Below are 14867 nucleotides of genomic sequence, written 5' to 3'. Positions count from 1 at the left end.
AGGACTGTACTGTGAATTGTATTAGACCAATATCTGATTTCATGCGTGTGAGCCAAGGAAGGTGTCTGATGAGATCAACCAGTGCTGTTGAACACAGTGTCATGTGATCTTGGGATCAGACGGACCATCTATGTATTGCAGTGTTCCTTAACCTTTTTTTCCCGTGAGATAGAGAACTAGTCCTGCAACCTTGTTTTATAGCTATTTTCTAGTGTAAGAGGAAATGCCACTGTATTCAGAGGGATCACGGTGACCCACACTAAACAATATGCAACCTGTTTTGTATATCCGCCCATGGGTTAAGGATCCCTCTATTTACAGACTGATATTTCCAGTTTACGCTAAGAATGCAGTGAAAGGAAGATACAGTTTCTACTCCTCCCCATGTTCTATGCACTCTACCCTTGTCTGCTGGTTTTTATATTCGTTGCCTGAGGCTGTTCACTTTATGTTTGACACTGGAGATAATTTTCCTTAAGGGCCCTGACTGTGTGTTTTGTTGCCAATGCCCATGGGAAATCTCCTCTCATACTAACCATAAAGCACCCCAAAATACCTTAGCCACTGTACATGCGACGATTCCGAGTAATTGCACAAAAATGCATAAGAAGGCATCTTCAAGTGTTTTACATGCATTGATCCAGTAGATGTGGCTGGCCACAGGAGGTTTTCCCTGGTTAATAAAGTGCCTCAATGGCTTCTTTCACATTTTTTGCACAGTACCTGTGGTTCCGCATGTATAGTGATTTACATGTGGCTATACCAAAGGATGCCTTGGACCAGTAGGCCTTTTCGGTATCGGTATAGTAATACGATTGATTCATTTTCTGAGCGCTGTTGTGATTGGCACAGGTTAAACTAGCAATATAGCAAACATATACTAGTATACGGAAATCTAATGTTCTCTGTTATGAGCTAGACCCTCATGTTCCTACTGAACTAATAAAACATTGAAAGAAACCTCAAGGATGGCTGCAAACTGCCAGTAGGTGCATAACTTAATTTCCTTTGTTCATAATGATGATGCTTACAGGTCTCCATTCAGCACTGAGATAAATTTTAAATGTTATTGTTAAAAATTTAACACATTCAACAATATTCACAAAGATGTGCACAAAATAAAATTGTGTGTTGCCTTTAAATGAACCGAGTGAGAGTAAATATAAGGTTGCGTGCTTTCTAAGGTTTTTCAGTGTTTGCAATTGGGTGCACGTTAAAACAGCTGAAAAAGCATGAATATTCTATATATATTCTTTTGGGTGGCAAAAATGTTTGTACAGGAATGGGATCCATTATCTGGAAACCCATTATCCAGAAAGCTCCAAATTACAGAAAGGCTGTCTCCCGTAGACTCCATATTATCAAAACAATTAACATTTTTAAAAATGATTTCCTCTTTGTAATAATAAAACCGTACCTTGTACTTGATCCAAACTAAGATATAAGTAACCCTTATTAGAAGAAAAACCAGCCTGTTGGGTTTGTTTAATGTTTACATGATTTTCTAGTAGACTTAAGGTATGAATATCTGTTATCCGGAAAACCACAAGTCCCGAGCATTCTGGATAACAGGTCCCATACCTGTATAATTAAACCAGTATATTCTGTGAATGCCAGACTGGTTTCAGCTTTATTTTGCAGCACTGACAAACTGCCCCTTTAAGAGTGCATTTGAAGATAAATTAGGCAATATGAAAAGTAATCCCCTGGAGGTCTTTGCACTGAAGGAGTGGTTTTACTGCCTTAAATAACTACTATTTTAAACCTTTACTCTGAGGACGTGTGGTAAGTAAGGCAATATTCTACCCGTTCTGAGCAGGATGTGGGTTAATGGCCTGCAGGACATGAGATGCATTAGCTGTTATTTCTGCACATGTTGGTAGAAGAAGGGCCTCTATATATTTAGTGTTGCATGCAAGGCCGTTACAGTAGTGTGTGGTCCATTGTCAAATAAGCTTGCATAATTTTACTGCATCGTGCCATTTACTGGAAGGCCTCCTGATGCAACATGGCAAAAAGCTGTGCAACTATCAAGGTCTGAAAAGGAGTGGAACAAAAATAAAGCAATATGTTAAAATAGAGCTACAAACACTTGCTGTACTTAAATTGTTATAATGAAGCATTTGTTCAGGAATTTATATGGGGACCATGCTTACAAAAGGGGGGTTTCACTGGGTTTATAACTCTTCCTGTTTAGTAGAAGATAAAACAAAGGTTGAAAACAAGAACCTTGTGTATTCCTGAGGCAGTTATCTATGTCACCACCTACATACATATCAATAAATGCTCCGCATTTCAGCTAATGTCACGTGTGCAAACTTGTAGCTTCTTATAAAATCTTTGAGTTGTTGCTAATGTGACTTCTCACAGAAAGTATAGTATCCCCTCCCATAGAAAATGTTAATTTTTATAAATTTTCTGTAAGCAGCAGGTTACTAACTGTCTGAGTTCAGATTTATCCTAAAATCCAAAAGATAGCTGCAGAGAAGTCTTACAATGACCCCCGATGGCTCTGCCAAGGATGCAGCTGATCAAGAGACAGCTGAGACATAAGCTTGTTTAAAGCTCCCCATAGACGCGACGATTCTTCTTGCCGAACGACTGATTTTAGAGAAGTCCGACCAATCCTTCGAAATTATCATGCGGTTAGTGGGATTCGAACGATTGTACATCTTACGATTTTTCAGCCGTCATCTGTCAGGAAATTGATCGGCCAGGTCAAAAGATCTTTGTTGGTCCCAGTGCAATCTATCTATGTTTGCAGGGCCAAGCAGGCAGCTCCCCTTTGTGTTCCTGGCAAATTGGTCTTTTTAGTTGATGGTAAATTCGTACGATCGTTCTGAGAAGATCGTGGTCTCACTATCAGGATCTGACCTTTTAAAAATCTCAACTTCTATGGCCAACTTAAGTGTCTGTTCACCTTTTATGGTAAGTTTTAATATACTACAGCAGAGATCCCCAACCTTTTGAACCTGTGAGCAACATTCAGAAGAAAAAGGAGTTGGGGAGCAACACTAGCATGAAAAATATTCTTGGGGTGCCAAATAAGAGCTGTGATTGGCCATTTGGTAGCCCCTATGTAGATTGTCAGCCTACATTGAGAATCTGTTTGGCAGTGCACCTGGTTTTCATACAACCAAAACTTGCCTCCAAACCTGGAATTCAAAAATAAGCAACATCCAAGGGGTTGGAGAGTAAGTAACATGTTGCTCACGAGCTACTGGTTGGGGATCACTGTACTACAGGTATGGGACTTGTTATCCAGAATGCTCGGGACCTGTGGTTTTCTGGATAACGGATTCCGTAATTTGGATCTTCATACCTTAAAGGCGAATTCAACCCTAAAGTTAAAAGACCCTACCTCCCCAACCCTACATTTACGATCTTTCTTGGAAAAGATCTTTCCAAGAAAGATCGTTCATTTCAATACACATGTGTAGAGCTGAATCGTCGGATATACAGGTAGAAACAATAGAATTCTACCTGTATCTGACGATTCAGCATTAACAACGGACGATGTTTGCCTTCAAAGGCACCCTATCTAAATATTCCGTCCAGCCTGATCGGCGAGCCGACCGATATCCAAGTCTTCTGGCTCTTTTCCCACCATACAGGCAGCAAATATTGTACAAAAATTAGTAGTATGACTTGGGGCAGCTGGGAAATTGACGATATGTCTAGCCCCATGTCAGATTTCAAAATTGAATATAAGGAAATCTGTTTGGTCTTTTGAGAAATGATTTCAGTGCAGAATTCTGCTGGAGCAGCACTATTAACTGATTCTTTTTGTAAAAAATTTTTTCCCATGACCGTATCCCTTTAAGTGTTACCCTGGGCAAATGCCCCTAAGGTTTTACTTACCCCTCGGTGCAGATTCGGGCATCAGAGTTCACGGGAGCCATCTTCTTCTCTTAGGAAATCATCGGAATGGGGGGGAGGAGGGAGGGTTTTTTTAACTTTAGGGTTGAATTCTCCGTTAAGTCTACTAAATAAACCTAATAGGCTGGTTTTGCTTCGAATAAGGATTCATTATATTTGGATCAAGTACAAGGAACTGTTTCATTATTACAGAGAAAAAGGAAATTGTTTTTAAAAAAGTGGATTATTTGCATAAAATGAAGTCTATGGGAGATGGCCTTTCTGTAATTCAGAGCTTTCTGGATAGCGGGTTTCCGGATAACTGAACCCATAACTGTATATACAGAACTATTTCAAGAAAGGCTTCATTTGGCAATTGTTTGTTCTCTTTATAAAGCCTGTAACTAAAAATGCTATCTGATGGTAGGGGGTCAGTGACTCCAGCTATATGTATTTAAGATGATCATTCCTCTGTCTAATCTGAACTTCCTGAAATCCTATGCACTGCAAAATACTTATCGCTACAGCAAGTTATCTGGGATTTGGCTCATATTGATGCTGGGATCAGGTTGGTCCACAAAACAGCATTTTCAGGTCCGATCCATATCTAAGTTAAGGTTCTCTTTATTTTTTCCCTCCACCCTGTCTTGTAATTTCTGATAAGATTTACAGACAAGCCTTTATTTGTTGTTCCAGTGCCACCATGAGCCCCAGAGGTCCCTGCCCTTAACAAACAAACATTTTCAAATGAGAATCATTGTAATCGTAACTCCACCTTGTCCCTTGTCACCTGTGGCTAACTTGGCCCTTCCTGTTTCTGAACATGGACTTCTCCCCCCTCCCCACGCTGATCATGTGCTTCTCCTGATTCCAGGTATTCACCCCCTTTCGGAAACTGATCCTCAGTGCAGACAACAGAAAGGACATGGAGGAATGGATGGCAGCATTAAAGTCTGTGCAGAACCGTGAACTCTTTGAGGTACTTCCTATCCCATTAGAGCAAAGGGTACATCACCAAGCTAACATTTTGCTCCTGTATCACCCTCTGCAGTCCTGTTTCTTTGCCTTGGGTCTCCAAATGTTGCTGGGCTATGACTCTATACAATCTTATACTTCTCATAAGTGAGAGGATTCTGGCAGTTGTAGTTCAGCTGCATTCCAACCTGCTAATTTTTTTTTAAAATTTTTAATAGAAATGGCACGTCCTTTCATTTTGTATTTACTTCTTTCTAAATCCATTTGCTGCACTGAATTCTGCTAGGACAATTTGCTTAGTTGTGGGAAGCAGCATTGCTTCAGTGATCTTGCCTCTTCTTATCTGCATAACAATGAGAAAAGGCAGAACCGCTCCAGGCACTGATCTGACCTGTTGATTTCAGCTTCCAGGTTCCTACGTATGCACAGATCAACTGCATTCTTCTTTATTTTCATTCTGTTTCCAGACAGCCCAGTACAGCATGGACCACTTCTCGGGAATGCATAACTGGTACGCCTGTTCACATGCGCGACCTACTTACTGCAATGTATGCCGTGAAGCCCTCTCTGGGGTCACCTCTCATGGACTCTCTTGTGAAGGTAAGACTTTGGTAAAATTCTCCTTTTCAAGGGATTTTATATCAAACACCTCCATGCTGTGCTTTTAACCGTTTGCATGTTGCTTATTCCCCAGTAGCCTGTTCTGAACTGAAATAACAGGTTTTCTTACATAAGAGTGAGAGAGATAAGGAACTTAATGGAGCAACGAAGTTCCAAGCCAAATGTTTGGCTTAGTCACATGCCCCGTCAATGATGTTTGGCTTCTTCCTTAGAAGTGTGTACTTTCCCCCTGGATAATTCTTAGGTAACCATAGACTATTCCAAACTGGCATTACAAAGAAAATCTTAAAGGGACATTTCCACCCTCGGTCTGTAAAATACAACAGGGAGTTGGCCAGCCGTTGTATATATCTGTCTGGAGGCACATACCACTATATAATATTCTATCAGGGTACATCACCATCTGCTGCATTATTCATTTAAAAAGCTTTAATTACATCATTGGCTGAAGCTTTAAACTAAAGCAACATTCCAGGCGTAATGTTAAAATAGACTAAAGCTTCTTACATCATGGATTCTGTGAAGAATCTATTTTCTGCTAGTCTGTGTGAAAATCTGCTTTTGCAAGACCAATCCCTGGTTTATACAACTACAGTTTCCCATTGTGGCTTGTTGCTTAGAGAGTTAAGTGTCACAGATATCTGTGAAGGTGTGCCTTTCCTTTCCATAAGTCATGGGCTTGTCCAGCATAACAGGATTTGTGCTTCTTATTCAAATGGAATAAGAGCATGACTGCCACTTACTGTGTTACACCTCCATTCTCGTTTTCTGTCACTGTGTGAAAGACTCTTTGTTGGAGTATAAGGTTCATTCCTCTAAGCAGTTGCTGACATAGTTGGGGAAATTAAGGGTTAGTTCACACAAGGAGATTCGGGGAGATTTTGTCACCTCTGTCTTCTGAGCGACAATCTCCCCAAACTGCCTCAGCGTGTAAAGGGATTCTTCTCCTTTAAATTAACAGTTATTATGGTGTGGTTTTGATTTGTTATTATTTGGGGTTTTTGAGTTATTTAGCAGCTCTCCAGTTTGCGATTTCAGCCACCTGCTTGCTAAGGTCCAAATTACCTTAGCAACCATGTATTGATTTTAAGAAGAGACTGTAATATGAATAGGAGAGGGCATGACAAAGTGTTTCTTGATGCATTTTTAACCCTCCATAATATATTTTTGTAAAGCTGCCATTGCATTGTACTTGCTCAGCCTGCCTGCACATTTGCTAGCTATATGAATATCTGCAGTGTTAAATACACAGAAAGATCTGTTTTTTTTTTTTGTGGGGAGCTGGTGTTTTTGCTGAATATTGGTTGGACAGGCTGTCACTTTGGCACACTCACTATGGTCAGCTAATAGAAATAATATTAGATTAATTATACATACATACCCAAAGCATGATGAATTGCCAGTGCATTTCCTTTAATTTGATAGTTCTCTGTATATGCTGGTTGTACAGTGGAAAACAAGACTTTATTTCTTAAAGAATATATACCCAGAACAGTCCGTTGATTCAGATTATTACACTTTATACATTGCTAATCTGTGGTCAGATATGTTTGCAGTAAGGTGATTTTAAATTTAGAAACCCTCCCCTTGGATCCGTTCATCCAAGGGGATGGGCTCATCCAAAATGGCCAGAGCTATTTCTGTGAATTTGTATTCTTTATGCCCAATGGATGTGTTGCATATTTACCCAGTGTTATTGGGGGGCAGATTGGCACAAACACCTGGACTGAGTTCACATTAAATCCTAGGGCAAAGTGACTTGGGGGTCTTTGGCTGCCTCTAACTGGAAGTTATTCATTCTCAACAAGGCTTACTCTGCAGTATTTCACATAGCTTGGCATTCACTTTAGAAATTGGCATGTCCTATTAAGTTCTAGGAATTAAAGCTGTATCATAAAGACAACAATAGCAATGCTTGTAGTTGTCATAAACATTGTGCTTTTATTCATGCAGAAGGAATGTTGTACAGTATGCTATAGACTATGCCCCATACTTCTAATCCTTATAATATGCATTGCAGTTTTAAGAGCAAATTGGTGTATGTGTATCTTTGTATAGCGCTAGTATATGCAGAGTTGTGAATGTTTCCAATGCTATAGTACAAATATAGAGCATAAGCATTGCTATACACATGTACTGTTACAAAGACTGGGTGTTGTGTGCTAAGAAAAACGGGCAAAGAGATCCCTGCACTGTAGAACTTACTGATTAGTTTGTGTGTGTTTTTCATTTGTTTTTAGGATTCTTGGGGCAAATGTGATTGGAAGGGAAAAATTATTATTCATGCTTGTATGAAGCTGATGTATACAGTTAGGTCCATAAATATAACAATCACTTCATTTCAGGGGCTCAAAAGTAATTGGACAATTGACTCAAAGGCTATTTCATGAGCAGGTGTGGGCAATTCCTTTGTTATGTCATTATCAATGAAGCAGATAAAAGCCCTGGAGTTGATTTGAGGGGGGTCCTTGTATGTGGAAGATTTTGCTGTGAACAGACAACATGCGGTCAAAGGAGCTCTCCATGCAGGTGAAACAAGCCATCCTTAAAGGGGAAGGAAACCTAGTTGGCGCAAAAACCCTCCCCCCCCTCCCTTGTGTTACCCTCCCTCCTGGCCTACCCGTCCCGCTGGGCAAATGCCCCTAACTTGTTACTTACCCTTCTGCGGAGGTCCAGTCCAGGGAGTTCACCGACGACATCTTCTTCCACGCAATCTTCTTCCTGCTTTGACCGGCGCATGCGCAGTAGGAGCATTTCGCATGTACGATCTACTGCGCATGCGCCAAAAGTACATTGTGACTTTTGGCGCATGCGCAGTAGATCCGTACCGGCGAAATGCTCCTACTGCGCATGCGCCAAAACGGCGTTCAAAGCAGGAAGAAGATCGCGTGGAAGAAGATGTCGTCTGTGAACTCCCTGGACTGGACCTGCGCAGAAGGGTAAGTAACAAGTTAGGGGCATTTGCCCAGCGGGACGGGTAGGCCAGGGGGGAGGAGGGAGGGTGGGCAACACACGGGAGGGGGGGAGGGTTTTTGCGCCAACTAGGTTTCCTTCCCCTTTAAGCTGCAAAAACAGAAAAAACCCTCCCAAGAAATTGCTACCAGAGAAAGAAAGAAAGCACTGGTGAACTCAGCAACGCAAGAAAACCTGGACGTCCACGGAAGACAACAGTGGTGGATGATCACACAATCATTTCCATCGTGAAGAGAAACCCCTTCACAACAACCAAACAAGTGAACAACATGCTCCAGGAGGAAGGCGTATCAATATCCAAGTCTACCATCAAGAGAAGACTGCATGAAAGTAAATACAGAGGGTGCTCTGCAAGGTGCAAGGTGGACTTCGTTAAAAAAACATCTTAAAAAGCCAACACAGTTCTGGAAAAACATTCTTTAGACAGATGAAATAAAGATCAACCTCTACCAGAATGATGGCAAGAAAAAAGTATGGAGAAGGCGTGGAACAGCTCATGATCCAAAGCATACCACATCTCTATAAAACATGGCGGAGGCAGTGTGATGGCTTGGGCGTGCATGGCTGCCAGTGGCACCGGGACACTAGTGTTTATCCATGATGTGACACAGGCCTGAAGCAGCAGAATGAATTCTAAGGTGTTCAGAGACACAGTCTACTCAAATCCAGCTAAATGCAGTCAAATTGATTGGGAGGAGTTTCATAATACAGTTGGACAATGACCCAAAACATAGAGCCAAAGCAACCCAGGAGTTTATTAAAGCAAAGAAGTGGAATATTCTTGAATGGCCAAGTCAGTCACCTGATCTGAACCCAATTGAGCTGCATTTCACTTGTTGAAGACTAAACCTCAGATAGAAAGGCCCACAAACAAAAAGCAACTGAAAGCTGCTGCAGTAAAGGCCTGGCAGAGCATTAAAAAGGAGAAAACCCAGAATCTGGTGATGTCCAGCAAAGGGGTTTCAACCAAGTATTAGAAATGAACATTTTATTTTCAGTTTTTTAATTTGCCCAATTACTTTTGTGCCCTTGAAATTAAGTGATTGTGTTAAAGGCTTTAGTTCCTCACATTTTTATGCAAACTTTTTGTTCAACCCACTGAATTAAAGCTGAAAGTCTGCAGTTCAACTGCATCTGAGTTGTTTCATTTAAAATTCATTGTGGTAATGTACAGAACGAAAAAATAGAAAAAAAAGCTGTCTGTCCAAATATTTAAGGATCTAACTGTAGATAATCTTGCCTGAAAATTAAATTTGAAAATCTTTTTGTTTTCTTGTTTTTCCTTTCTCCCATGTGTGCCACCAGTGTGTAAGTTTAAAGCTCACAAACGATGTGCTGTACGGGCCACCAATAATTGTAAATGGACTACCTTGGCTTCAATTGGTAAAGATATTCTAGAAGATGAAGATGGGGTAAGTTGTTTTCACAGAATAGAACTGAAACATCCGCTAATTATTCTAGAGCAGGAGACCTAAAGAATTAATTTTATAACTGGTGCTGAACTACAGCTCTCGGTATCCAAAGTTAATCCCCTTATGTTGTTTTTACTTTGCCCTGTGACATTCCTGCAGGTATCGATGCCTCACCAGTGGCTGGAAGGTAACCTGCCTGTGAGTGCAAAGTGCACAGTATGTGAAAAGACCTGTGGCAGCGTGCTCCGTTTACAGGATTGGCAATGTCTATGGTGCAAAGCGACGGTAAAAGAAATATTTTAGATTTTGAACACTTATTTATCCAGATAAGTAGCTGTATAACACTTAATGTATTGCAAATGTTCATTCTTCTTGTAGGTACACTCATCGTGTAAAGATCTCCTTCCTAAAAAGTGCCCTCTAGGACAGTGCAAAGTGTCAGTCATTCCTCCCACGGCTCTCAACAGCATTGACTCGGATGGTATGTCAGTTATGTTATCAGGGTTCTTCATCTATACAGACAAGATAATGAGATTTGCATAAGATATGCAAAATCTTGGTTTTTTTTAAAGGATTTTGCTCTTAACGGTTTTTACAGTCTGTTCCTGGGTTTATGCAAAATTGCAAGTATTCTAATAGACAATGAAGATCAAAGAAGTAGACCTAGAACTGACTAGATAAGCTCAAAGTTGCAGATTAAAGGAACAGTAACACTAAAAAAATTAAAGTGTTTTAAAGTAATGAAAATATCATGTAGTATTGATACCCTGCACTGGTAAAACTGATGTGTTTGCTTCAGAAATACTACTATAGTTCATATAAACAAGCTGCTGTGTAGCAATGGCAGAAATTGAGAAAAGTCTATATGGCACAGGTTAAATTGTGGATAAAGGATAACTCCATTATGTTCTACAGAGCTTATCTGCTATCTGCTGTGTAACCTGAGCCTTTTCTCCTTTCTCCCCATTCTACACAGCAGCTTGTTTATATAAACAATAGTAGTGTTTCTGAAGCAAACACATCAGTTTTACCAGTGCATGGCAACACTTTGTTATATTTTATTACTTTAAAGCACTTTAGTTTTTTGATGTTACTGTTCCTTTAAGGTGAAACCTTTTCTTCTAAATGTATCATTCTGCTTTCCGAGTTAGCAAGCAGAGGTACATCAGAGCTAAACATGAACATAATCTGTGGTTGTGGTATGTGTTGGTACCATTTGTGGACCAGCAGAAAGATCTGTTTAGAGTGCACTTTATAGGTTACAGTAAAGGGAAATTTATCCTTCTACAAAGTGAGTGTGGATGAGTACTCATTACTCTTGTAACTGAAGCTAACAAATGCTTTCCTGCATCTCTTTAAAACTGTGTGAGCAAACATACTTTTTGTGCAAACTTTGAGAAATGTGGTTGGTTTGGAATATGTACTGAATTCACATACACTGAATATGTTGCACTCTGGCCTCAACATTTGTGCATGGCTTACAGAAAGGATTGGAAGCAGGTAGTGGATGTACTTATCCATTCATGCTAAGTATATTACCTTTTTATAGGTTTCTGGAAGGCCAGCTGCCCGCCATCTTGTACTAGCCCTTTACTTGTGTTTGTCAATTCAAAGAGCGGCGACAACCAAGGGGTGAAGTTCCTAAGACGTTTCAAACAACTTCTAAACCCAGCCCAAGTTTTTGACCTCATGAATGGAGGGCCACACCTTGGGTAAGCAAATGACAAGTGTGGGCAAAGGAAGTATAGAGCCTGAATAAGGAATATTTCAGTGGATCAATCCAAGGGGCTGCATATACAAAGATAGTGCTGACAGTGTGTCCTGCTGTCTAGACCCATTTGCATGCACCACGGTCACATTTTTTCATAAATAAGGTTTATCTGAGTAGAAAGCCAGAACATGAATCTAAATGCGATTTCTACATTACTGACACTCTTTTTATATATATATATATATTTGTATACTTTTGTCTAGTTTACGATTATTTCAGAAGTTTGACACATTCAGAATCCTGGTATGCGGTGGTGATGGGAGTGTTGGCTGGGTTCTCTCTGAAATAGACACTCTTAATCTTCACAAACAGGTAAACAAAGAGATTTTTAAAGGTCAGCTCTAGACATCTTCTCCCTTTTTTTATGTATGTCTATGCATATATTAGAGAGGGAATTGTATTTGTTCCTGTCTAGTTTGGCTTGGCGAGTCACATCTGTTTCTATACAATATCTTTCTAGACTGGTTTCTGCATGTGTTATTATTATATATTTTTATTTCCAACCTTTTCTCTCTCTCGCGCTCTCTCTCACACAGTGCCAACTTGGAGTCCTGCCTCTGGGAACCGGGAATGACCTTGCTCGCGTGCTTGGTTGGGGTTCTGCTTGTGATGATGACACTCAGCTCCCACAAATCCTAGAGAAGCTTGAGAGAGCAGGCACTAAGATGCTTGATAGGTAAGGGTTTGTCAGTGTAATTCCTCTTAAAGAACAAAATGACTATAGAAAGCCATACAATGTAAAACATACCATGCATAAAAGCAGTTGTTTCTGCTGCTTTGCTGTAATGCCAGCATTAGAAAACAAGTACATTCTATCTTTTCTTAGATGGAGTATCATGGTGTATGAAACTAAATTACCAGCTCAGTCCCCAGATTCCTCTACAGCCCCAGAGAACAATGACGATTGTGAGGTGGGTGTGATTTATTTTCTGTGTGACCTGGTATTGGGTGATAACATCTGTAAGGGAAGGGGAAAAGAAACTAAATTGTAATGACGTTTTCATATGTTAAGGCCTATGAAAAACTTAACGCTTGATAACCCCTCTGTATCACCTGTATTTGACATTAATGTGAAACGCTGTTGTTGGGGCTGAAAACTGCATGTCATGTGCGATTAGAGGTGGCACAGAAGGACACTGGGAATTTCTCCACGGCAGAAATACTTGATGGAGCAATGTTGCATAAGTCATAGAGCTAAGTTTGTTTAATTCTCCTTTTGCTTCAAAGGTATTCATTTTATTTCAGGTTCAACAAATCCTGTTTTATGAAGACTCTGTGGCAGCTCATTTATCTCAGATCCTCAGTTCAGACCAACACTCCGTGGTTATCTCATCAGCCAAGTAAGTCCTTCACTTTATCTTCAAGTTGTGAGTGTTTCTTCAGCTCTGTGCTGCTCTGGGTCGTCTTGTGCTTTCTCCTTAGAGGTGGAGAAAGAAGTATTTATAATCGGTAATGTCACCTTGTCAAGGCACGTTGTACTGTTTTCCCAGGGTCCTCTGCGAAACTGTGAAAGACTTTGTTGCTCGAGTTGGAAAAGCTTATGAGAGAATGACAGAGAGCTGTGAAGAATCTGAGGCGATGGCAGGAAAGGTATTTGTTTATAATTCAGGACTTATAGTATTAGCCTGCAATTAATTTACTAAAGGAATAGTAACACCAAAAAATGAAAGTGTCCTAAAGTAATGAAAATGTACTGTTGTACTGCACTGGTAAAACTGGTGTGTTTACTTTAGAAACATAACTATAGTTCAAATAAACAAGCTGCTGTGTAGCCATGGCTTCAGCCATTCAAGCACAGGATACACAGTAGATAACAGATAGATACGGAACTTCTCTTTTATCTGCTCTGTATCCTCTGCCTTTTCTCCTTTTTCAGTTTTGAATGACTGCCCCCATGGCTACACAGCAGCTTATTTATATTAGGACTTTAAAAAAGGAACTGAAGTGTTCTGAAAGATTGCAGTGATTATCGTCTTAGCCAATAACGGTATCACCATTTCACCACTTTTTTCTGCTTTTTGTCAAGTTTTATGCCTCGTATTTAAGTTTTACCTTAATTATATAGCAACGTATTCCTAGGTCCCCTGTGTATGCATCTCTCTTGTCTGGCCAACCACACCAAGGACACACCCCAGAATGATCCTACACTCATGTACCTGTACTCTGTATAGCTGCACAGTGGGATTGGTGGGCACTATGTCTGACCTCTTAGCTTTTTGTCCTCTGCTCCCTGAAGGCAATTACCAACCAGGAGCGTTTGTACGTGAATCTAGTGGCTTGCCTTTTGTTCCTTGGTTGCTTTTTGTCACCAGATAGTAGAGGGCATGAAGTCAAGTGGCTAAACATGGCGACTGCCAACCCTCATGTGCAGCTCTGCATTTTCAGCACCGGTACAGAGCCATTCTGCTGCTTTCCTTTTGCAGTTTGGGAGAAAGGGGGGGGTCCTATGCAGTAAATCTGGGGTTGGTCTTCAGCTTTCAAAGCACATTGCACAGAGTTGTTTTCACCAGTGTGATTTATGTAACAACTGCATTGTTGCTTTACTGTGAAAGTGAAAGTTTTTGAGCAAAAATAATAGCCAGTAGGCATGTCAGCAATTTCCAATGTTGGTGAATGGGAGGCAACAGGGAATGATTCCCCTAAAGGTAGAAAATAGCCCGTGAATTTAAGAATTATATATTGTTCTTTTTTCAGTGTTCACTTCTGAGGGAAAAATTGGATTCACTTCTGAAGACCCTGAATGAGGAATCGCAGGCTAGCTCAGTCATGTCTCAGCCCCCTCCTACCATTAATGAGGAAGGGGAGGAAAAAGAATCCGGTTCACCAAATATGCCTCCATCACCAGGCCGCACACAGAGTTTTCGGCCTCGCGAACAGCTAATGCTTAGAGCCAATAGCTTGAAGAAAGCCATCCGACAGATAATTGAGCAGGCAGAGAAAGGTATGCAAGTGAGAAGCAGCGAGTATGTGTGTGCACGCGTGCAGGGAGTCCTATAAACAAGATTTTGAAATTTATAGCCACTCTGTCTAGTCTCTTCCTGAATGCCACTTTATTTATTAAAGCTGTGGATGAACAGAATGCTCAGAATGCGCATACTGAAGATTTCCTACTGTCATTTTCCTCTGATTCTGCAAAAGAGAAGAATTCATCAAGTTCCTCACAATTGCAAAGTGTAAATGCACTTCCCAGGATAAGGAGCTCAAACAGAGGTACAAGCCCTGTTCTTCACCCACCCTTAGGAACCTACTTCGAGCTG

General features: G+C 40.6%; 1 protein-coding gene across 8 annotated transcripts in view; it reads left to right on the top strand.

Moving 5' to 3' along the window:
* The window catches only part of LOC108717090 (diacylglycerol kinase delta), a 61549-nt gene that overhangs the window by 15881 nt on the left and 30801 nt on the right, over positions 1 to 14867 (top strand). For 7 of the 8 annotated variants that reach the window (XR_005961388.1, XM_018263853.2, XM_018263854.2 and 4 more), the window contains exons 4-16: positions 4733 to 4837; positions 5301 to 5433; positions 9733 to 9839; positions 9999 to 10124; positions 10218 to 10320; positions 11389 to 11551; positions 11814 to 11922; positions 12147 to 12286; positions 12437 to 12521; positions 12856 to 12950; positions 13101 to 13200; positions 14305 to 14551; positions 14674 to 14820. Coding sequence is in view for 7 of the 8 variants with exons in the window: in XM_018263853.2 (XP_018119342.1) it covers positions 4733 to 4837; positions 5301 to 5433; positions 9733 to 9839; positions 9999 to 10124; positions 10218 to 10320; positions 11389 to 11551; positions 11814 to 11922; positions 12147 to 12286; positions 12437 to 12521; positions 12856 to 12950; positions 13101 to 13200; positions 14305 to 14551; positions 14674 to 14820 (1660 nt within the window). In the remaining variant the exon portion in view is untranslated. The remainder of the gene's footprint in view (positions 1 to 4732; positions 4838 to 5300; positions 5434 to 9732; positions 9840 to 9998; positions 10125 to 10217; positions 10321 to 11388; positions 11552 to 11813; positions 11923 to 12146; positions 12287 to 12436; positions 12522 to 12855; positions 12951 to 13100; positions 13201 to 14304; positions 14552 to 14673; positions 14821 to 14867) is intronic. The other variant, XM_041563415.1, reaches the window with a different exon arrangement.

This window comes from Xenopus laevis, chromosome 5L, assembly GCF_017654675.1.
Source record: "Xenopus laevis strain J_2021 chromosome 5L, Xenopus_laevis_v10.1, whole genome shotgun sequence".
NCBI classification, from domain to species: Eukaryota; Metazoa; Chordata; class Amphibia; order Anura; family Pipidae; genus Xenopus; species Xenopus laevis.
The sequence above is the reverse complement of the archived record's forward strand: the minus strand, read 5'-3'. Positions and strand labels throughout refer to the sequence as shown.